General features: G+C 42.0%; 1 protein-coding gene across 6 annotated transcripts in view; it reads left to right on the top strand.

The window, feature by feature from the left end:
* The first annotated feature begins 2,719 nt into the window (after positions 1-2,719).
* The window catches only part of LOC115206262 (breast carcinoma-amplified sequence 3-like), a 356,706-nt gene continuing 336,986 nt past the window's right edge, over positions 2,720-22,439 (top strand). For 5 of the 6 annotated variants that reach the window (XM_029773020.1, XM_029773022.1, XM_029773021.1 and 2 more), the window contains exons 1-7: positions 2,720-2,819; positions 5,590-5,680; positions 6,656-6,710; positions 6,961-7,036; positions 9,457-9,563; positions 17,367-17,448; positions 20,539-20,611. In XM_029773020.1, coding sequence (XP_029628880.1) covers positions 5,610-5,680; positions 6,656-6,710; positions 6,961-7,036; positions 9,457-9,563; positions 17,367-17,448; positions 20,539-20,611 — 464 coding nt within the window. In that variant the 5' untranslated portion in view covers positions 2,720-2,819; positions 5,590-5,609. Of the gene's footprint in view, positions 2,820-3,640; positions 3,949-5,589; positions 5,681-6,655; positions 6,711-6,960; positions 7,037-9,456; positions 9,564-17,366; positions 17,449-20,538; positions 20,612-22,439 lie in introns of those variants that run through there. The other variant, XM_029773019.1, reaches the window with a different exon arrangement.

Below are 22,439 nucleotides of genomic sequence, written 5' to 3'. Positions count from 1 at the left end.
CTAAGTTGATTGTGCCTTTAAACAGCTTTAGAAGCTTCTGATAGGCTAATTGACATAATTTGAGCAAATTGGAGGTGTACCTGTGGATGTATTTCAAGCCCTACCTTCAAACTCTGTGCCTCTTTGCTTGACATCATGGGAAAATCAACAGAAATCAGCCAAGACCTCAGAAAAAAATTGTAGACCTCCACAAGTCTGGTTCATCCTTGGGAGCAATTTTCAAACGCCTGAAGGTACCATGCTCATCTGTACAAACAATAGTACGCAAGTATAAACACCATGGGACCACACAGCCGTCACACCGCTCAGGAAGGAGATGGGTTCTGTCTCCTAGAGATGAACGTACTTTGGTGCGAAAAGTGCAAATCAATCCCAGAACAACAGCAAAGGACCTTGTGAAGATTCTGGAGGAAACAGGTACAAAAGTATCTATATCCACAGTAAAACGAGTCCTATATCGACATAACCTGAAAGGCCGCTCAGTAAGGAAGAAGCCACTACTCCAAAACCACCATAAAAAAGCAATACTACAGTTTGCAACTGCACATGGGGACAAAGATGGTACTTTTTGGAGTAATGTCCTCTGGTCTGATGAAACAAAAATAGAACTGTTTGGCCATAATGACCATCGTTATGTTTGGAGGAAAAAGGGGGAGGCTTGCAAGCCGAAGAACACCATCCCAACCGTGAAGCACGGGGGTGGCAGCATCATGTTGTGGGGGTGCTTTGCTGCAGGAGGGACTGGTGCACTTCACAAAATAGATGACATCATGAGGGAGAAAATTATGTGGATATATTGAAGCAACATCTCAAGACATCAGTCAGGAAGTTGAAGCTTGGTTGCAAATGGGTCTTACAAATGTTGTGTCAAAATGTCTTAAGGACAACAAAGTCAAGGTATTGGAGTGGCCATCACAAAGCCCTGACCTCAATCCTATAGAACATTTGTGGGCAGAACTGAAAAAGCGTGTGCGAGCAAGGAGGCCTACAAACCTGACTCAGTTACACCAGCTCTGTCAGGAGGAATGGGACAAAATTCACCCAACTTATTGTGGGAAGCTTGTGGAAGGCTACCCAAAACAATTTAAAGGCAATGCTACCAAATACTAATTGAGTGTATGTAAACTTCTGACCCACTGGGAATGTGATGAAAGAAATAAAAGCTGAAATAAATCATTCTCTCCACTATTATTCTGACAATTCACATTCTTAAAATAAAGTGTTGATCCTTTCTGACCTAAGAAAGGGAATTTTTACTAGGATTAAATGTCAGGAATTGTGAAAAACTAAGTTTGTATATGTATTTGGCTAAGGTGTATGTAAACTTCTGACTTAAACTGTATTAGTCTATTATAATATGGAAACATAATTAGATATTGTACATAATATTAGCATCAACATTGTCACGAGAATTTTCATCCCAATGTTATTAACTCAAAACTCACTATATGCTTTGACCAATTCCCCAGGGGTTGTAAGGCCCCGGTTAATAAAAGAATTCGACAAAGTCCCAGAAGTCTGCAAAAGGTCCGTTCTTTATTCAGAGAGCTCTGAATATCATACAATGTACACAGCCTTTTATACCTAACATTTGGTCATACCATATGTCATACTCCTTACAAATGCCCCTCCTCTTCTTTAACACTGTCAATGCTTATTTACAAGTCTTCTCCATCACATACATTGCTTATCATATCCTGCCCCATGTTACATAATCTACTACAAGCCCAATGGTTTCTCCCCTCCCTGGGTGGGGAGACCTCTTTCCTGTTATTAGTTTCACAGTGGTCATAAGTTGTCTGCTGTCTGTTAACAGTTCCCTTTTTCTTTGAATGTCTTACTTACATTGCTAAATCATTAAGCTTAAACCTTTCCTACACACACACACATTAGTACATTCATTTTATAATCACTCGGTTATACATTTTCAGGGTGAAATCATTTAGTCAAACCTTTAATCATATAATTTCCATTACAAACATACATCATTAAATTAATTTCACATATATGTAATTGTTTCCAATTTCTTTAAGAATATATTAATTTATAAGACTTGTTCATAAAAAAAATGAAAAAAAATTTGTCATAAGGGCCTGAGATTAAAGTTCATATTCAGACCACTAGGGGTCAATGGTTTTAGAGATGTTGTCCAATAGGCCTCCCTCTGTAGTAAGCGGGTCTCCACTTAGCTCATCTCCTTGGTAGAGTAACATGCTCAATGCCTGTGTATTTGAGGGAGGAGATGGGATGGTTAGCTTCAACAAAGTGAGCTGCTACTGGGTAGTCAGTGTTCTTACACCTGATTGAGCTGCGGTGCTCAGCTATGTGTTATTTTAATTGTCTTTTCGTTTTTCCTACGTAGGCTTTCCCACACGAACAGGTGATGAGATATATAACTCCCGTTGTCTTGCATGAGATGATACCCCTCACAGGGACTTTTCGACCCGTATGTGGGTGTCTGAAGAAGGATGTTTTTGTAGTGCTGTTGCATTTTGCGCATGCGCCATATTTGTATTTCCCATTTGGAATGGGTGTCAAGAGTGTCTGAGTGGGCTCAGGGGGAAGGTCAGATCTCACTGAGCTATCCCCAATATTGCGACCACGCTTACAGACCACAATAAACAGTATTATTGTTCACTCTGATTGGTCGAGGACCTACAACACCGCCTCTCTCGTACCCTGATTGGCTTGACGAATGCACAGGAATGCTGCCATTGGTCTCTTCAACACCTCTACTGTTTTCCCACTGTTTTGTGGCATTTGCTAAGGAGCTCCGTTGAACTAAAGAAGGTAACGTTAGCTAGAAAACAACACACTAGGTACGTATTGAATACCATATAAATTAATTTGTTAAGCGAAGGATATTTAATAAATAGATGTAGCTTCTGGTGTTTGGCAATTTATGTTGTCTGGTGGTGGTTAGCTACCTGCTGTCTCAGACACAGGACTCTGACTCTTGTTCTTGACACAGCTAGCAAGCTACTATAGCTACATTTATCAAACAATGTTGGCATTTCCCCCCTCAAACTATTCATATCAGCATGTATTTAGCTTGCTTGTTAGCTGACTAAGTCGTCTTCGGTTGGTGATTTGAGGCTGGCCATCTAGCTGGACGAACCAACTTTAACTAGATAACGTTAGATTGCAAATGTCGCAATCCTTGGCAAATAGCAAGGCTAACAGTAGTTCGTGCAACGTTACCTGTTCATTATTAGTTCGTTAATTTAACCCAAGTTCCTATAACCATTTGTCGGGAAACTTATTAGCTACAAACATAAAACCAAACCGCAAGAGGGCTCTAAGTTAGCTAACGTTACTAGGGGAGAGTGGCGTAAATTGAGCTAAAGAAGTAAGTTGAGCCACCCTTCTAGGAAACCATACACAAAATGTGTCATTTGACCAAATATTTAGTTTAGAGGTCATCATTTCATGGAGTCTGTGAAGGAAAACAACACATGGAATGGTGCTCAGCAAGTAAAAAAACAAAGATTTTCACCAAGTCAAATTAATTTATTGTTAGAGGTTTCATAACATTTGACATTTTAGTCATTTAGCAGACGCTCTTATCCAGAGCGACTTACAGTAGTGAATGCATACATTTTTTTTCTTACTGGTCCCCCGTGGGAATCGAACCCACATCCCTGGCGTTGCAAACACCATGCTCTACCAACTGAGCCACACGGGACCCTTTCATAATACTTGTATCAAAACCAAAGTAGATCATTTCTATACATCAGTTGGGGTCTCCTATAAGCTTCAATATGAGGTCCTAAACCTAGCATGAAACGGGGTTAAAATTAAGACAAAAAGCGGGTGTGTTGAATTGTGTTTGGGAAATAAAGATGGACATGGTTTTAAAAAGGTAATGGTAATATTTAATTCAGTTACAGATATTTTTAGGCGGCATAACGTATACTGTCCTGCAGCTCAACTTATCCCATACCCAAGGTAAGTTGTGCCAGGAGACCACTTTTTTGGGCAAAACTGTAACGTTTACTTGATTTCAGATTATTTCCAGGGATACACAACATCCTGAAATATATGTAGCCTAGATATCTTTGTTAGAAACAATACTATATTTCCCTTGACGGAGTGATGCTGAATGTAAAAAATTCAACTTACCCCACTCTCCTACTGGTTAACAAGTGCTTTCACAGACCGACAGCTGGCTTACAACACTACACAAGGAAAGAGAACAGTTAGCCACTACATTTACAATTAACAGTAACTAGCAATACTAACACATTACCTAGAAGACAGTCACTTTTGAATGGCACAGTTTCAAATTAGACACAAAAGGGAGATTATTGTAGTCTCATAACAAAGTTCAAGAGTTGGTGCATTGGTACCGCTTACCGTGCAGTAGCAGAGAGAACAGTCTATGACTTGGGTAGCTGGACAATTTTTAGGGCCTACCTCTGACACCACGTGGTATATAGGTCCTGGATGGCAGGGAGCTCTGCCCCAGTGATTTACTGTGCCGTACGCACTACCCTCTGTAGCGTCTTCTGGTCAGATGCCAAGCAGTTGCCATACTAAGCAGTGATGCAGCTAGTCAAGATTCTCTCAATGGTGCAGCTGTAGACATTTTTGAAGATCTGAGGGGTGATACCTTATCTTTTCAGCCACCTGAGGGGGAAGAGGCGTTGTCGAGACCTCTTCATGACTGTGTTGTTGTTTGGACCATCATCAGTGATGTGGACACAGAGGAACTTGAAGCTCTCGACCCGCTCCACTATAGCGTTGTTGATGTGAATGTAGTCCACGATCAGCTCCTTTGTTATGCTTATGTTAAGAGAGAGGTTGTTGTCTTGGCACCACAGTTCCAGGTCTCTGACCTCCTCCCTATAGGCTGTCTCATTGTCATCGGTGATCAGGCCTACCACCGTCGTGTCATCTGCATACTTGATGTTTGAGTCGTGCTTGGCCACGCGGCCGTGGGTGAACAGGGACTACAGGATGGGACTAAGCACGCACCCCTGAGGGGCCCCAGTGTCGAAGGTCAGCGTGGCAGATGTGTTGTCTACTTTCACCACCTGGGGAGGCCCGTCCAGGATTCAGTTGCAGAAGGAGGTGTTCAGTCTCACGGTCCTTACCTTAGTGATGTTCTTGGAGGGCACTATGGTGTTGAATTCTGAGCTGTAGTCAATGAACAACATTCTTACTCTTTGTTGCTTTAATGACAACCTTTAGATACTTTTATGTAGCAAAGGTAATCAATCTCATATTGGTATGTGATACAGGAAACGTATTGAAAATAAAAACAGACCTACATCCTAGTTATTGAATGTAATGTGTTTAGAACTCATAGGAGTGTGATTTGTCCCTAATCTTGGTTATATCAGGCAGGTTTGTTTGGGCGGGGACGGGGTTTACTGTGTTGCCTGTCAGGGTTACCGGTAGGCCTACATTTTGCAGTACAAAATGTTCTATTAGTACAACCAAAAGTGGTAGGAATCTGTTTTAGACCTTTTGTGTCCATTCTATGCCCTATATGGATGTCTACTGGTCTCGGCCTTTATGGAAATAGAGACATAAATTACAATCAGCTAATAGCAGGGTTTTATGGTCATGTTCTTTCCTCTGTAGGATAAAGACTTGGAGACAAAATGGCATCAGACTCCCCGCGCAGACCAAGCCGCTGTGCTGGAGGGGTTGTGGTGCGAGCACAAGCTGCCACGTAAGGACACACACACACACACACACACACACACACACACACACACACACACACACACACACACACACACACACACACACACACACACACACACACACACACACAATAATAGGTTTTCAGCTATTCCACCGGAGGGGTCTGGGCTGCCAACCAATACAAGTTTCCCCTTGCAAAGACATGACATTACCTAACATCACATGATGGTTGTTATTAACCATCGGTTTCAGACATGCTTCAGTGCTATGGATCGATATGATCTGGTTCAATATATTTCCTTACCACTTTTCTGAGGTAGAGATTGCGTTAGAGTGTTATCTACAACCAATTTGACTGAATTAAGTGCAAAGACAATACTTATACCTATGCATACACTACCTTCATGGCAATCATTTTAAACATTATACTTATAGGTATGTATACAGTACCAGTTTGAACACACCTACTCATTCAAGGGGTTTTCTTTATTTATACTATATTCTACATTGTAAAATAATAGTGAAGATTCAAACTATGAAATAACACATGGAATCATGTAGTAACAAATCTAAATGTATTTGAGATTCTTCAAAGTAGCCACCCTTTGCCTTGATGACAGCTTTGCACACTCTTGGCATTCTCTCAACCAGCTTCATGAGGTAGTCACCTGGAATGCATTTAATTTAACAGGTGTGCCTTGTTAATTTGTGGAATTTATTTCTTCCTTAATGTGTTTGAGCCAATCACTTGTGTTGTGACAAGGTAGGGGTGGTATACAGAAGCTATCCTTATTTGGTAAAAGACCAAGTCTATATTATGGCAAGAACAGCTCAAATAAGCAAAGAGAAATGACAGTCCATCATGACTTTAAGACATGAAGGTCAGTCAATGCGGAACGTTTCAAGAACTTTGAAACTTTCTTCAAGTGCAGTCAGTGTGTCCAGACTTTTGACTGGTACTGTACACATTCAGCAAGGTAATGCTCTTATGTTATTACAGTGAGCAGTCATATATGGAGAGTGTTGTGACCTTCCTCCAAGATGTGGTCCCTCAGGTAAGACTGTTTCAATTGATTGTTGTCTTTTCTCCAGTAACATCAATGTATATTACATTTACATGTTACCATTAACCAGCTTGATTAGTTTACTCAGGCTGTCAATGGTATTTTTATAGGGTGGAATAACTATATTATTAACTAAATCACACATTATCCACAGAGACCCTATTGAAGTTCCTATATTTAATTCTATGACATGAATAGACTGCAGTAATAATTTCATCTCATTTAATTTTGTCTATTCAAGGCATACACAGGTGCACCCCCAACTGATGAAAAAGAGAAAATAGTTTGGGTCAGATTTGAGAAAGCTGACCTCAATGGTAAGTCTAAGAACAGTTTCAAAGCTTCCCCCCTCGACTGTCTTTTGTTCACCCTTGAGGTGGGGGCACACATTTTGATAACTTGCCTCATTATTATCTGGTATTTTAAATCTACAGATTAGGTTAAACTGTATGTATGTATGTATGTATGTATGTATGTATGTATGTATGTATGTATGTATGTATGTATGTATGTATGTATGTGTATGTATGTATGTATGTATGTATGTATGTATGTATGTATGTATGTATGTATGTATGTATGTATGTATGTATGTATGTATGTATGTATGTATGTATGTATGTATGTATGTATGTATGTATGTATGTATGTATGTATGTATGTATATTTGGAGTGTAATATGCTGATAAGTGGCTTCTTAGAATGCCTGGGAAGAAAACAGTTTAAATATGACACATGAATAGTTCCTTTGGCAGGCATTGTTTGTCAACCATTTGATGGTTCATTTCTTGTAAGGACTTTGAGTGACAGGTCTGATGTATCTCAACGGCACGTGTGTGCGCGCACACACCAGATCTCTCGCTCAATCTGACAGCAGATGTGTTGATTAGACACAGCATCATTGGCTGTGTTTATTAAACATTCTACCATTTTAATGTTATTTACGCTAACCTTTGAAGATGACTCAATTAGAACTTCACTGTTCCTGCTTTGCATGGTCAATGTAAAGCAAATGGTTCCATACGGAAGGAATAATTGAAATGCATTAAAAGCGGCTGGAGTTGACACACATTGAAAGTAGCTAGAGTTGAATATTATTTAAAAGAATGCACTGGAACACTTAAACCCCAACCATTGTTCTACAATGTGAAACAGTTCATTCAAAAATATTGTTGAACTTGACAAAGACAAATTGTCATGTTTCTTTGGACCAGGATTCATCATTTTAGATAGCAGCAACAAACATAGCAGTAAAATGTATTTTATAAACTGATTATACACAGAATCAACAAAACATTAGGAACACCTGCTCTTTCCATTACAGACTGACCAGGTGAATCCAGGTGAAACCTATGATCCCTTACTGATGTCACGTGTTAAATCCACTTCAATCAGTGTATATGAAGGGGAGGAAACGGGTTAAAATAAGGATTTTTAAGCCTTGGAACAATTGAGACATGGGTTGTGTGTGTGCCATTCAGAGGGTGAATGGGCAAGACAAAAGGGTTATGGTTGTAGGTGCTGGGGGGGTTGTGCAACTCAATGTTAGGAAGGTGTTCCTAGTGTTTTGTATTCTCATTGTATGTTTGTGGGGAGTGATACATACACGACACAGGCACATACAACAGTTCTGATGTCTGGGATGCAGCCCGCTACAGAAATGCCCTGGTTTGGATTAGACCCCCTCCCCCCTCCTTTCTTCACTGATTTGAACATATTGTAAATATCACTGTCAGGCAGCTCAATTTTGATAGTCAATTCAAATAAAAATACGTTTTAATCAGTCTACAGAGTTGACTGAATAGACGTATAAACTATCAAAAATAAAGAGTCGCACACTCCATATATAAACTCCCAGTCATTTATTGGGTATTTACCAACGTTTCAGCATCATGTGCCTTCAGGGTAATGTCATGAATACTTGAACCAGGTTATGTAGACAAACAGTGCAATTAGTGCTACCAAAGACAATAGTGAGGGGTGTGTCATAATGATTAAGTTAATTCGAATTAATTAGTAAAACTGTTAAAAAAACAATAGTTTATGACATATTAAATATATTAGGCTATTGTAATCATATAGAAACATAATTGAATATTGTACATAATATTAGCATCAGCATACATTATTGTTTTATTCAATTTCACATGTTTAATTGTTTGGTATTTCATTTCATATTTGCTACATGTAATCTTTTGGTTCAACCTTAATGCATAATAAGCATCAACAGGGGAACATATTAGGTGTATGCTAATAAGCTGTAGAAAGAATATATACAATTATAAGACTTGTTCATATGAAGTGCTTGAGATCAAACTCAGTATTGAGACCACTAGGGGTCAATGTTTTAAGATAGGATATCCAGTAAGCCTCCCTTTGTAGTAGTTGGATCTCAATGTTACCTCATCTCCTTGGTAGAGCAACATACCTGTGTATTTGAGGGAGGAGATGGGATGGTTAGCTTCAACAAAGTGAGCTGCTACTGGATAGTCAGTGTTCTTACACCTGATTGAGCTGCGGTGCTCAGCTATGCGTTGTTTTAATTGTCTTTCCGTTAGTACTACGTCGGCTTTTCCACATGAACAGGTGATGAGAGATTTTTAATAGTTTTAATAGTTTATTTGCCATTAGTCAGCACCTCCACACAAATACATTTTTCTGGGTGTGCTCCAGCTCATGTTTTTTATTGATATAGAAATGTATAACATCCCTGTGTGTTTTCCTGTGTGTCCATCAGATACATCCCGCTCCCCAGAGTTCCTGGAGATGCACAGTGGCAGCAGTGACCCTCCTCTCTGCCTCATGATTGGTTACGCCGACGGGATGCAAATCTGGAGCATATCCGTGAGTAAAGACCACCTGTAACATAAAGACCACCTGTAACATAAAGACCACCTGTAACATAAAGACCACCTGTAACATAAAGACCACCTGTAACATAAAGACCACCTGTAACACAACCAACTGGTGTTGAAGTCAATAGAAAGATGTTCATACAACGACAACAGACCACAGAGATGTTATCGTATCTCACTTCCAGTACTCCTTGTCCCCCACTAGATGTCAGGATTTACCAGGGTGTTACAGCTATTCTCTTAAACCGCTCCAGTCAATTCCAAGTCCAGACAACTTCTGCTCCAATGGTCTTTCTAGGATCTGTGTTGTGGATGTTTTAATATGAAATGCAGGTCTTTGTGTTGTGGGTGTTGAAATATTTCATTTGAAGTGTAGAGCTGTTTACATTTGATGAGCAGGGTGGGGGCTTCACACAGGACACTACTCTCTCCAGGTCCCACAATTACAGGACACATGGCTCCTTTTGTGCACTAGGGCTGGGAATTGCCAGGAACCTCAGGATAAAATATTATCACGATACTTAGGTGCCGCTACGATATGTATTGTGATTTTTATTGCAATTCGATGTTCCAAACATATTGCTCACCATATGTCTGCTGCAAAGGGACAAGAGAGAGCCATGAGAAAACAAGTTTTGATCGTCATGGAAATAAAAGTGTTGAAAAAGTAGCTCTCTATTTTAAAAAGAAGATGGAGAACAGGCTATGAAATGTAAATACTTGAGTTTTGGTGCAGGTACAGCCAACTAGCACAAAAATGATATTGTCAAAACGATACGATATATTGTAAAAAATAATAGCCAAATATGTAACTATCACCCCCCCACATCACTATTGTGCACCCACACGGAGCAGACTTCCTTAATAGAGACATGCACAGGCCTCCAAGGTGAGGAAAATCATGGAGGTGAGAGACGGGCCACTCATTTCCTCCTCTCCTCCTCGCCTGTCACTGAGGAGGTAGACTTAGCCAACAAGATGGAGGACATTTGATATTCTTATAAGGTGGTTTGTTTTGATGTGACCTGTATCATCCCGGGGTCAAATATTTATGAGGATGAATATGGATTGAAGTAAGAAACCACTTATTGAGAAACGTATAGTGTAAATGGCATTAAACTTTCTCCTGCGATTTAATTTTTTTTTAAATTAATTATTATTATTTTTTTTTTTTTTTCACCCAGATTTGTATTCTTTAGAGTTAATATGAAAGCCCAACAGGGAGGAAATGTATTGGCTATTTGAAAGATCTGTTTTGAAACCACCATTTTTTTCAACCACAGTAAATCTGATTCCAGGAATATTGAGAAATTCTCTTGGAAAATCATTAGAGGAATTTGTCAGCTCTATAACTTAACAAATAACCCGCAACTCTGCAACGGCCTCCATTTAGGACTATCAGGTTTCACGTGCAAGCTGTCACAGAAACATGCAAACTTAACATACAGTTGAAGTCAGAAGTTTACATACACCTTAGCCAAATACATTTAAACTCAGTTTTTCACAATTCCTGACATTTTAATAGTAGTAAATATTCCCTGTCTTAGGTCAGTTAGGATCAACATTTTATTTTAAGAATGTGAAATATCAGAATAATAGTAGAGAGAGTGATTTATTTCAGCTTTTATTTCTTTCATCACATTCCCAGTGGGTCAGAAGTGTACATGCACTCAATTAGTATTTGGTAGCATTGCCTTTAAATTGTTTAACTTGGGTCAAACATTTTGGGTAGCCTTCCACAAGCTTCCCACAATAAGTTGGGTGAATTTTGGCCCATTCCTCCTGACAGAGCTGGTGTAACTGAGTCAGGTTTGTAGGCCTCCTTGCTCGCACACGCTTTTTCAGTTCTGCCCACAAATGTTCTTTTGGATTGAGGTCAGGGCTTTGTGATGGCCACTCCAATACCTTGACTTTGTTGTCCTTTAAGACATTTTGCCACAACTTTGGAAGTATGCTTGGGGTCATTGTCCATTTGGAAGACCCATTTGTGACCAAGCTTCAACTTCCTGACTGATGTCTTGAGATGTTGCTTCAATATATCCACATAAATTTCCTCCCTCATGATGCCATCTATTTTGTGAAGTGCACCAGTCCCTCCTGCAGCAAAGCATCCCCACAACATGATGCTGCCACCCCCGTGATTCACGGTTGGGACGGTGTTCTTCGGCTTGCAAGCCTCCCCCTTTTTCCTCCAAACATAACGATGGTCCTTATGGCCAAACAGTTCTATTTTTGTTTCATCAGACCAGAGGACATTTCTCCAAAAAGTACGATCTTTGTCCCCATGTGCAGTTGCAAACCGTAGTCTGGCTTTTTTTATGGCGGTTTTGGAGCAGTTGCTTCTTCCTTGCTGAGCAGCCTTTCAGGTTATGTCGATATAGGACCAGTATTACTGTGGATATAGATACTTTTGTACCTGTTTCCTCCAGCATCTTCACAAGGTCCTTTGCTGTTGTTCTGGGATTGATTTGCACTTTTCGCAACCAAAGTGCGTTCATCTCTAGGAGACAGAATGCATCTCCTTCCTGAGTGGTATGACGGCTGTGTGGTCCCATGGTGTTTATACTTGCGTACTATTGTTTGTACAGATGAGCGTGGTACCTTCAGGCGTTTGGTTCATCCTTGGGAGAAATTTCCAAACTTTTTTTCTGAGGTCTTGGCTGATTTCTTTTGATTTTCCCATGATGTCAAGCAAAGAGGCACTGAGTTTTAAGGTAGGGCTTGAAATCCATCCACAGGTACACCTCCAATTGATTCAAATGATGTCAATTAGCCTATCAGAAGCTTCTAAAGCCATGGCATCATTTTCTGGAATTTTCCAGATGTTTAAAGGCACAGTCAACTTAGTGTATGTAAACTTCTGACCCACTGGAATTGTGATACAGTGAATGATAAGTGAAATAAACTGTCTGTAAACTATTGTTGGAAAAATTACTTGTCATGCACAAAGTAGATGTCCTAACCGACTTGCCAAAAGTATAGTTTGTTAACAAGACATTTGTGGAGTGGTTGAAAAATGAGTTTTAATGACTCCAACCTAAATGTATGTAAACTTCCGACTCCAACTGTACATCCTATGAGCTCTGAACAGACTAAGTCCTTAATCAGTCCTTTCTAAACATCCACAGGCCACAAGGGAAACGACTCACTCTTTCCCTCCACACACTAACACAGGAGGCTGTCTGACGTACACATACACACATACACACACCGGTGTGATGTGGCTATGAATAACGTGTCTGTTGTTAACGCACCTCTTCTGAGAATTGAGGAGAGAGACTATAGGCAGCTAGCTACCGATGTGCTACGCTAGCCTGCCTACATGGTACCATCCAGAATACATGAGGCGAGAAGGGCCATAGCCAGCCAGCTGCAGATGTGCTGCTGCACTACATAAACTCAGCAAAAAAAGAAACGTCCTCTCACGGTCAACTGCGTTTATTTTCATTAAACTTAGATGTATAAATATTTGTATGGACATAACAACATTCAACAACTGAGACATAAACTGAACAAGTTCCACAGACATGTGACTAACAGAAATTGAATAATGTGTCCCTGAACAAAGGGAGGGTCAAAATCAAAAGTAACAGTCAGTATCTGGTGTGGCAACCAGCTGCATTAAGTACTGCAGTGCATCTCCTCCTCATGGACTGCACCAGATTTGCCAGTCCTTGCTGTGAGATGTTACCCCACTCTTCCACCAAGGCACCTGCAAGTTCCCGGACATTTCTGGGGGGAATGGCCCTAGCCCTCACTCTCCGATCCAACAGGTCCCAGATGTGCTCAATGGGATTGAGATCCGGGCTTTTCGCTGCATGGCAGAACACTGACATTCCTGTCTTGCAGGAAATCACGCACAGAACGAGCAGTATGGCTGGTGGCATTGTCATGCTGGAGGGTCATGTCAGGATGAGCCTGCAGGAAGGGTACCACACAAGGGAGGAGGATGTCTTCACTGTAACGCACAGCATTGAGATTGCCTGCAATGACAAAAAGCTCAGTCCGATGATGCACCGCCCCAGACCATGATGGACCCTTCACCTCCAAATCGATCCCGCTCCAGAGTACAGGCCTCGGTGTAACGCTCATTCCTTCGATGATAAACGCGAATCCAACCATCATCCCTGGTGAGACAAAACCGCGACTCGTCAGTGAAGAGCACTTTTTGCCAGTCCTGTCTGGTCCAGCGACGGTGGGTTTGTGCCCATAGGCAACGTTGTTGCCGGTGATGTCTGGTGAGGACCTGCCTTATAACAGGCCTACAAGCCTCTCTCAGTTCCTGGTGTAACTCGGGCAGTTGTTGTTGCCATCCTGTACCTGTCCCGCAGGTGTGATGTTCAGAGGTACCGATCCTGTGCAGGTGTTGTTACACGTGGTCTGCCACTGCGAGAACGATCAGCTGTTCGTCCTGTATCGCTGTCTTAGGCGTCTCACAGTACGGACATTGCAATTTATTGCCCTGGCCACATCTGCAGTCCTCATGCCTCCTTGCAGCATGCCTAAGGCATGTTCACGCAGATGAGCAGGGACCCTGGGTATCTTTCTTTTGGGGTTTTTCAGAGTCAGTAGAAAGGCCTCTTTAGTGTCCTATGTTTTCATAACTTTGACCTTAATTGCCTACCGTCTGTAAGCTGTTAGTGTCTTAACGACTGTTCCACAGGTGCATGTTCATTAATTGTTTGTGGTTCATTGAATAAGCATGGGAAACAGTGTTTAAACCCTTCACAATGAAGATCTGTGAAGTTATTTGGATTTTTACAAATTATCTTTGAAAGACAGGGTCTTGAAAAAGGGACATTTTCTTTTTTTGCTGAGTTTATATTCTATTACCATCTTGAGTTGGGTATAGTTCCTTTTCAAAACCAGTTGACCAAAGATGGGAATTGACCCCAACTGGGCGATACACTGTTAAGGTGTTCTTCCTCTTTATCTTCCCCTCTTGTAGTTTTTTTGTGGTTTTGGCATGTTTCCGGTATATGTTTTTTTCACTGGGTTCATATTAAGTGATGAAAACACCTCGGTCTCAAACCGTGAGTGGCTGTGAAGTGTTTGTGACTGTCGCTAAGCCAACACCCTCTGTAATGGCACTGACTGCATAGACACACACACACACGCCTTCATCAGACAGGCTGACAGAGGGAGTGTGTATGTGCATATCAACCGTCCCTGTGTAAGTGTATTAATGTCCTTTTAGATAGCGAGGGATCTTTGACTGAAAAGGTGTCGCCTGCCAGGCCCCAGAGAGATAAGTCCCAGACTAGTGTGGGCAAGTTGTTGGACTGAGGAGGTGTTGGGGGAAATGACCAGCTTTGAAGAGAGCTGTCTGTGTGGGTGCTGTTATTATTAAAACTATCCTGAGTACAGTCCCAGATCCACTGATATTTTCCTGTCTCTACCGGCTGCCTGGCTATGAGCTGCATCTGTTTCCAAAAGGGTGAAGTTATCACCGCTGGTCTGCAGTCTGCTTTGTAGCTTAACAATGAAAACAGCCCCTGCTTGTGTCCTTAATACCAGACGTTGCTCTTTGTGTGTGTCCCATTTTGCTTGTCGTCTGTCCCTCATGATGGAAACTAACATTTAAATCAATTGCAGTTATTTTAGGATCCCCAAAACCACTTTATTTTTGTTTGAAAGTATTCATCATCATTTATTGATCATATTCATCCACCACCAATATGTCATGCAGTTTGTCCTGTCTATGTTCACTTGTGAATATGGCCCAGATATTGTGAGTCACAACTGAGGGGTGTTACAGATTAGAACAGTGTACAACACACTATTTTCCGTTTAAAAACATCCCACCCAGACCAACAAGTGAAAAACAATAAAAAAACAATAAAAAAACAAGAAGAAGCAATTTGGCATATTGCTGTGTAGGCAGGCGGCTAATGTAATGGCAGAGAACACAGATAAATGTTGATGCCTGCCTGGCTGTCATGTCACACAGAGCCGTGTAAGGCAAGGATGAGCTGTGGGATAATGCACAATGCCCGCCGTATTATCATTATCCAAACCCCCTCCACCACACACAATCTGGCAAATTCCATTATTCTCCATTTGCCATAGGAATCCCACCCATCCTCCTACAGTAGTCCCAGTTATTCCCTCTATCTGTGCTCTAGTGTAATCTGTCTACTGTCACTGGGCCGAGCTGCACTTTTAATAAAAACAATGGCCCGATTCACCACTTCGAAAAGAGGCTACTAATTGCGAAAAGAACGTTCATCCTCGGATGTGCTTATCTACTTAAGACACGCGGATTAGGGCAACAGTATTGTGATAATGCACATTTCACTGTAATTTATCGGGGGAAAGAAAGTGGGGTTTAGCGCTTAAAACAATGCACCATTACACACGTCAGAGCCACCACAAACCACGCAAGTGTTCTGACCTGACTATCCAAGCCTCTCTCTGGGGCCTAATGCAGGGGATAACCTTGCATCTCTGTGGCAAAGAGCAGGGACACAGCTACCAGATGTATTTCTATTAACAGTTCTCCTTGCATCTGACACATAAGTAAAGATGGGAAGCAACCTACAATAACCTCATATATTGTTGTCCTCCAGCTATAGATACTGTAGCTTCCCAGAATGACGGGATATAGACCTGATGTGGCGGACATGTTCAAAATGTCAGTGTGTCAACACTATTTCCTGAGCAGTATCCATCTTCTAACCTATTATTCTTCAGTTAATATATGTTGTGCTATGTTTGAGCTCAGTTCTGTTCAAAGCATTTTAAAAGTATTTTTGACATCAGTCATCATAGCTCTTTTGAAAGCCATCAGCTGAGCTGACTGACTGGTTATTAGACTCTGTTGGTGTTGCCAGCCAGGCGACAGCGCAGCCCGTTCTGTCCTGTTGGCTCGGTCACAGAAAGAGTAGGCAGCTTGTTTGCATCGCAATGCTTTGGGGTCCTTTCTTGGTGGCTTTTAATGTGCGGTTTGGTGGGCACTTCACCCCCCCCTCCCCCTCCCCTCTAGGTCTCCCTCCCTCCTCGACAAGCCCCTTTCCACGCAGTTGGAATAGATTATTTTGCTTACAGTGTGAACAAATCTCTCTTTGTTCTGGTCAGGGGCCCCCACATTGTCTTTTGACTTTGCCCTGCTGCCGACTTCTTAGCCCTTTAGCCTCCATCCAAACCGGAGCTCTAAGTTTGTGGTTGTGTAGCGTTGATAATTCTATCAGTACTATAGTTATGTGGAGCTGACGTGGCTCCTCAGGACACTGAGGCTTCATTGGAAGTATCGCCGTATTGATTATCGGAGTGACCTCTTAATAAAGACACTAACTCTCTTAACTAGTGGTCACCCCACCGAGCACATGGAGTTTAGTATCATCAGAAAGAACAACTCCAGCCCTGCTGACTATGGCCAACTGTTAACCATTTCTTATCAAGTGTTTCCCCTAACATTGTGTAGGCGGGCTTTCCCCCCTGCCTAGCTCTATTCCCTCTGTTCAGCTGGTGTTCGCTTGTCCAAGTGTCTTTGACGAAACAACACCGCAACCACAGTAAAACAACAGTGTCGTCTTTTACACACCAACTAAAGCCTTTAAAAAAGATATATACATTCCTTAAATTTATTTTCCTTTATTTAAAAGCAATCAGAGTAAATGAATGGTTTTAGACTGAGCGTTCATTGTATGCATTTATATCAGCAGGACGGAGAGAAAAAGCTGACCAGCCACTGTAAAATAGTCTCAAAGCTTTTGACTTGTTACATTGTTGTTACTTGTTTTTACATTGTTGTTGAACTTGCTCTATCCTTTTTTCCCCCTCTCTGTTGTAGCTGGGTGGGGAGGCCCAGGAGCTTTTCTCTGTGCGCCACGGACCTGTGAGAGCTGCCCACATCCTGCCAGCGCCCCATATCAGTGAGTATCTACCTGCTTACCTCTGCCATCTTTTTGGTGTACCCAAACATTTTGTTTTTATGTCGTTCTACGGGTTCACATCGGACTGTCTTTGAATGTGATGCACATTGTAAGCGACGTTGTTCCCAGACACTCAAGTCCCCAAGATGCTGTCGTTCTAGAAATCAGTAGAACAGCTCAGCAGTTTTCAGCTTGTCATGCCACATGAACCTTCTGTCTATCCACTTTAGTCAATATTTGTCCACCCAATCTGCAAAGTGGAAGAAAAACGCTCTGCAGTTGAATTGATGCGTTTTGAAGCACACTGGTCTTGTTTACCCTCTGACGTGGGTTTCAACACGGCCATGAATCTCTCCTCCTCCGTAAAAAATGTAATCACTTAAACTCAAATCTGTTCTCGCCAGCGCTCAAGGACCGCTCTTGAAACGAAGTTAAGTGTATCACAATTGATGCTGTTTGTGGTGTGTGTTTGCTGTGATATACCATGCATTAATTAAAGACTTCCCGGTTTGTTAATAGTCAGGAGCCCCTCTCTTCCTGTTCCTATCCTAATATTAAAGGCAGTCCTGTAAGGATGATTACTGTTGGCCTCAGCTGGCTCAGAATGAAGTGCCAGAGCCCCCCCCCCCCCCCCATTTCTCGCACAAGTAACTCATTGGCCGCATTGTATTACAGGGGTAATAGCATTTCTAAAGGTTAGGTATGGAAGAGAAGCAGGCCAGTGAAAAACATGTCCAAGGTTTTGATCTAATCATGTTCAATCAGAGACTTCAAAAGGAAAGCAAAGAGGAAATATCACCTCTAGGTTGCCTATGGACCGCTCTCACAGACAGACACAGTTTTATCTAATATAAAAGCGTAAGCATTCACATCCTCTAAAGACGGTACACAATTGGATTTCCCTCGTTCCGCCAATTAGTTATTCTCCAGGCATGAAGTTAGAATTTTCTGTCACTGCAGGTATAATTCAGAAATGAAGTGAAAAGCACAGAACTCTAGCATGTGGCGTTCTGGTGAGAAAATCAGCTTTTTGTTCCTGCTCTGTGTTCCGGTCCTTTGGCAGATTTCAACAATGCACAATGACAGCATTGAAAGGGCTCTGGATGGGGATGAAAGCCACCAACAGTAATAAGAAGCAGCAGATACCCAACACATGAGGGGAGTGATTCTCTGACCGCTAAATAAAAATGAATTGTACTAGCGGGGGAGAGAGAGCGAGAGAGACACTGATTGCAATCTGTTATAACCAGCCGGCGCAAACAGTGTTGCTCTGTGGTGAGCTGTTAAAAGACCAATTGTTTTAGTCGGGATCCTGGGTGGGCGGGTTTGGAAAGTCCTGAAAATAGGTGTCGGTTCAAATAAGGCAAAAGGCCCCTTCCCGGAATAGAGGCGGAAGTTGCGGTTTTCCGAAGAGAGCGATCCGTTTATCTGTCCAGCATCCCAGAGTTTGTAACCTATGCTCTTTTCTTCCGTCCTCTGGTATAGGCCATACATACGCCTACCAAAGTGATTCACAATACAATAGATGAGCATTGATGACAAGTGATCCTAATATGTATGAGACCTTTGTTGATCTCTTGAACAGTAGAATGGATGTCAGTAATAGTATTGTGTGTTTTTTGGTCCAAAGTGCTGGACCTGAACTCCTATGACCCGGAGGCCCAGCCCCCATATTAAAGCCCTAATTACTGAAACAGCTCTGGAAATTCTATCATTTTTCACAGCAAACATGTTGACTTCAGACTTGCCTTTTTCTATAAAGCACTCAACACTCAAACATACGAATGTCGAATGGGCAAATGTAGATGCGCACACAGTCAACGCTCAAACATACAATTGTCGAATTTGTATGTCGAATGAGCTAAACTATATCTCTGAAATGACAGTCCACTCATAATCAAAGCGTAGTCAACACTAGTAATGAAATCTTAGATCTTTTTCCCCTGACTGTATTTACAGAAACTGTTTATTTTCCTAAATGCGTTGTTCAAATGAAACCCTTTGGTCTTTCGGGGTAATCATATTTGCCTACAGCTCAATATGGTGACCCGTTGTGATGTTTGATGACAGAAATATGAGTGCAGAAGAAAGGCTGTGTTTGGGAGTGTTAGGGGTTTGAGGAGGGCATGTTGGCTCTCCCACATGGCACGGTCACACCACAGGAACTCACAGTGATTACTGTCAGGGCTAAATGACTCCCCTCCACAGGCCTAACATCTTGTTCAATCTGGACCCCCACTACACGCACACACACCGCATCCCTCCACTCCCTCCCTCCAACACCATCTTTAAGAATGTGACAATTAGGGGAAATATGGGATCTGTAGACTTAATGCAACATGTTTTCTCCTCCTCCCTAAATTTGTGTCCCAAATGGCACCCTATTCCCTACATAGTGCACTACTTTGGCCAGAGCCCTATGGGACCTGGTCAAAAGTAGTGCTCAATGTAGGGAATAGGGTGCCATTTTTGAATGAAACTAAATATGCCCACTTGGCTTTTACCATACTGTAATTTCCCCTCCAAAACCAAAAGAATTAAACACAGAGGGAGACAAAACCCTCCTCAGCTTTGAAGGCGTTCTTTCTTTTTCCCTCTCTCGGTCCTCTCCTCCATACCGAGGGGAAAGATGGTTTGAGTTCAACATGTTGCGCAGAGTGCTATTTCTGGTCCTCTGTCTCCCTCCTCTCCTCTTAATGTCTTCCATGCTGGTATGTTAATATATTTGATCCCCATAGGTCTTCATGTGAACCTGGGCATTATTTTGTGGTTGGCGGGGATGAGTCCTCCCAAGTTGACAAGAATGAGAGGGTCTCTCTTTCTTTTCTTGTTCTATTTTACATTTTGTCTCCATTTCCTCTGAAGAGTTTTTTGAGGGTATAATTTGATTACAGAGCTGCTGTTGTAATGTAATCAACACGCATCCTGCTGCGGTAGTGTTGGCTAAGTGGAGTGAGTGTCTCTGGCACTACACAACAGGCCTGTCTCGCATGCATAGGGCCACCTAATTATGAATGTTCCTCTTTCTGTTGGTCAGTTGTTTGTCACTGTTCTCGGTTAGTCCCTCATCCTTCTCTCTTCTCCTTCTAGGTCCACTGATGATTGATGGTTTTGCGGACAAGAGGCCTCTCCTGGGGGTGTGCAAGAGCACTGGGTCCTTGGGGTGAGTACAGTACACATCCCTCATCACATCGCTTCCTGTGTCAACAGGAAGCTGGGATATGCTGGGGAGATGCAGTTTGGAGGGTGGTGTCTGATATCAGCGACTGACTTGACTGAATCCACAAAAATGTGTGTGTATATATACAGTTGAAGTCGGAAGTTTACATACACTTACAGTGAGGGAAAGAAATATTTGATCCCCTGCTGATTTTGTATATTTGCCCACTGACAAAGAAATTATCAGTCTATAATTTTAATGGTAGATTTAACAGTGAGAGACAGAATAACAAAAAAAAATCCAGAAAAACATATGTTATTAATTGATTTGCATTTTAATGAGGGAAATAAGTATTTGACCCCTCTGCAAAACATGACTTAGTACTTTTTGGCAAAACCCTTGTTGGCAATCACAGAGGTCAGACGTTTCTTGTAGTTGGCCACCAGGTTTGCACACATCTCAGGAGGGATTTTGTGTCCCACTCCTCTTTGCAGATCTCCAAGTCATTAAGGTTTCGAGGCTGACGTTTGGCAACTCGAACCTTCAGCTCCCTCCACGATTTCCTATGGGATTAAGGTCTGGAGACTGGCTAGGCCACTCCAGGACCTTAATGTGCTTCTTCTTGAGACACTCCTTTGTTGCCTTGGCCGTGTGTTTTGGGTCATTGTCATGCTGGAATACCCATCCACGACCCATTTTCAATGCCCTGGCTGAGGGAAGGAGGTTCTCACCCAAGATTTGACGGTACATGGCCCCGTCCATCGTCCCTTTCATGCGGTGAAGTTGTCCTGACTCCTTAGCAGAAAAACACCCCCAAAGCATAATGTTTCCACCTCCATGTTTGACGGTGGGGATGGTGTTCTTGGGGTCATAGGCAGCATTCCTCCTCCTCCAACACGGCGAGTTGAGTTGATGCCAAAGAGCTCCATTTTGGTCTCATCTGACCACAACACTTTCACCCAGTTGTCCTCTGAATCATTCAGATGTTCATTGGCAAACTTCAGACGGGCATGTATATGTGCTTTCTTGAGCAGGGGGACCTTGCGGGCGCTGCAGGATTTCAGTCCTTCACGGCGTAGTGTGTTACCAATTGTTTTCTTGGTGACTATGGTCACAGCTGCCTTGAGATTGTTGACAAGATCCTCCCGTGTAGTTCTGGGCTGGTTCCTCACCGTTCTCATGATCATTGCAACTCCACGAGGTGAGATCTTGCATGGAGCCCCAGGCCGAGGGAGATTGACAGTTCTTTTGTGTTTCTTCCATTTGCGAATAATCGCACCAACTGTTGTCACCTTCTCACCAAGCTGCTTGGCGATGGTCTTGTAGCCCATTCCAGCCTTGTGTAGGTCTACAATCTTGTCCCTGACATCCTTGGAGAGCTCTTTCGTCTTGGCCATGGTGGAAAGTTTGGAATCTGATAGATTGATTGCTTCTGTGGACAGGTGTCTTTTATACAGGTAACGAGCTGAGATTAGGAGCACTCCCTTTAGGAGTGTGCTCCTAATCTCAGCTCGTTACCTGTATAAAAGACACCTGGGAGCCAGAAATCTTTCTGATTGAGAGGGGGTCAAATACTTATTTCCCTCATTAAAATGCAAATCAATTTATAACATTTTTGACATGCGTTTTTCTGGATTTTTTTGTTGTTATTCTGTCTCTCACTGTTCAAATAAACCTACCATTAAAATTATAGACTGATCATTTCCTTGTCAGTGGGCAAACGTACAAAATCAGCAGGGGATCAAATACTTTTTTCCCTCACTGTGTGTGTGTGTGTATATATATATATATATATATATTAATTATACACTTTGTATTTTACCACATTTTT

This window comes from Salmo trutta, chromosome 13, assembly GCF_901001165.1.
Source record: "Salmo trutta chromosome 13, fSalTru1.1, whole genome shotgun sequence".
NCBI classification, from domain to species: Eukaryota; Metazoa; Chordata; class Actinopteri; order Salmoniformes; family Salmonidae; genus Salmo; species Salmo trutta.
The sequence above is the reverse complement of the archived record's forward strand: the minus strand, read 5'-3'. Positions and strand labels throughout refer to the sequence as shown.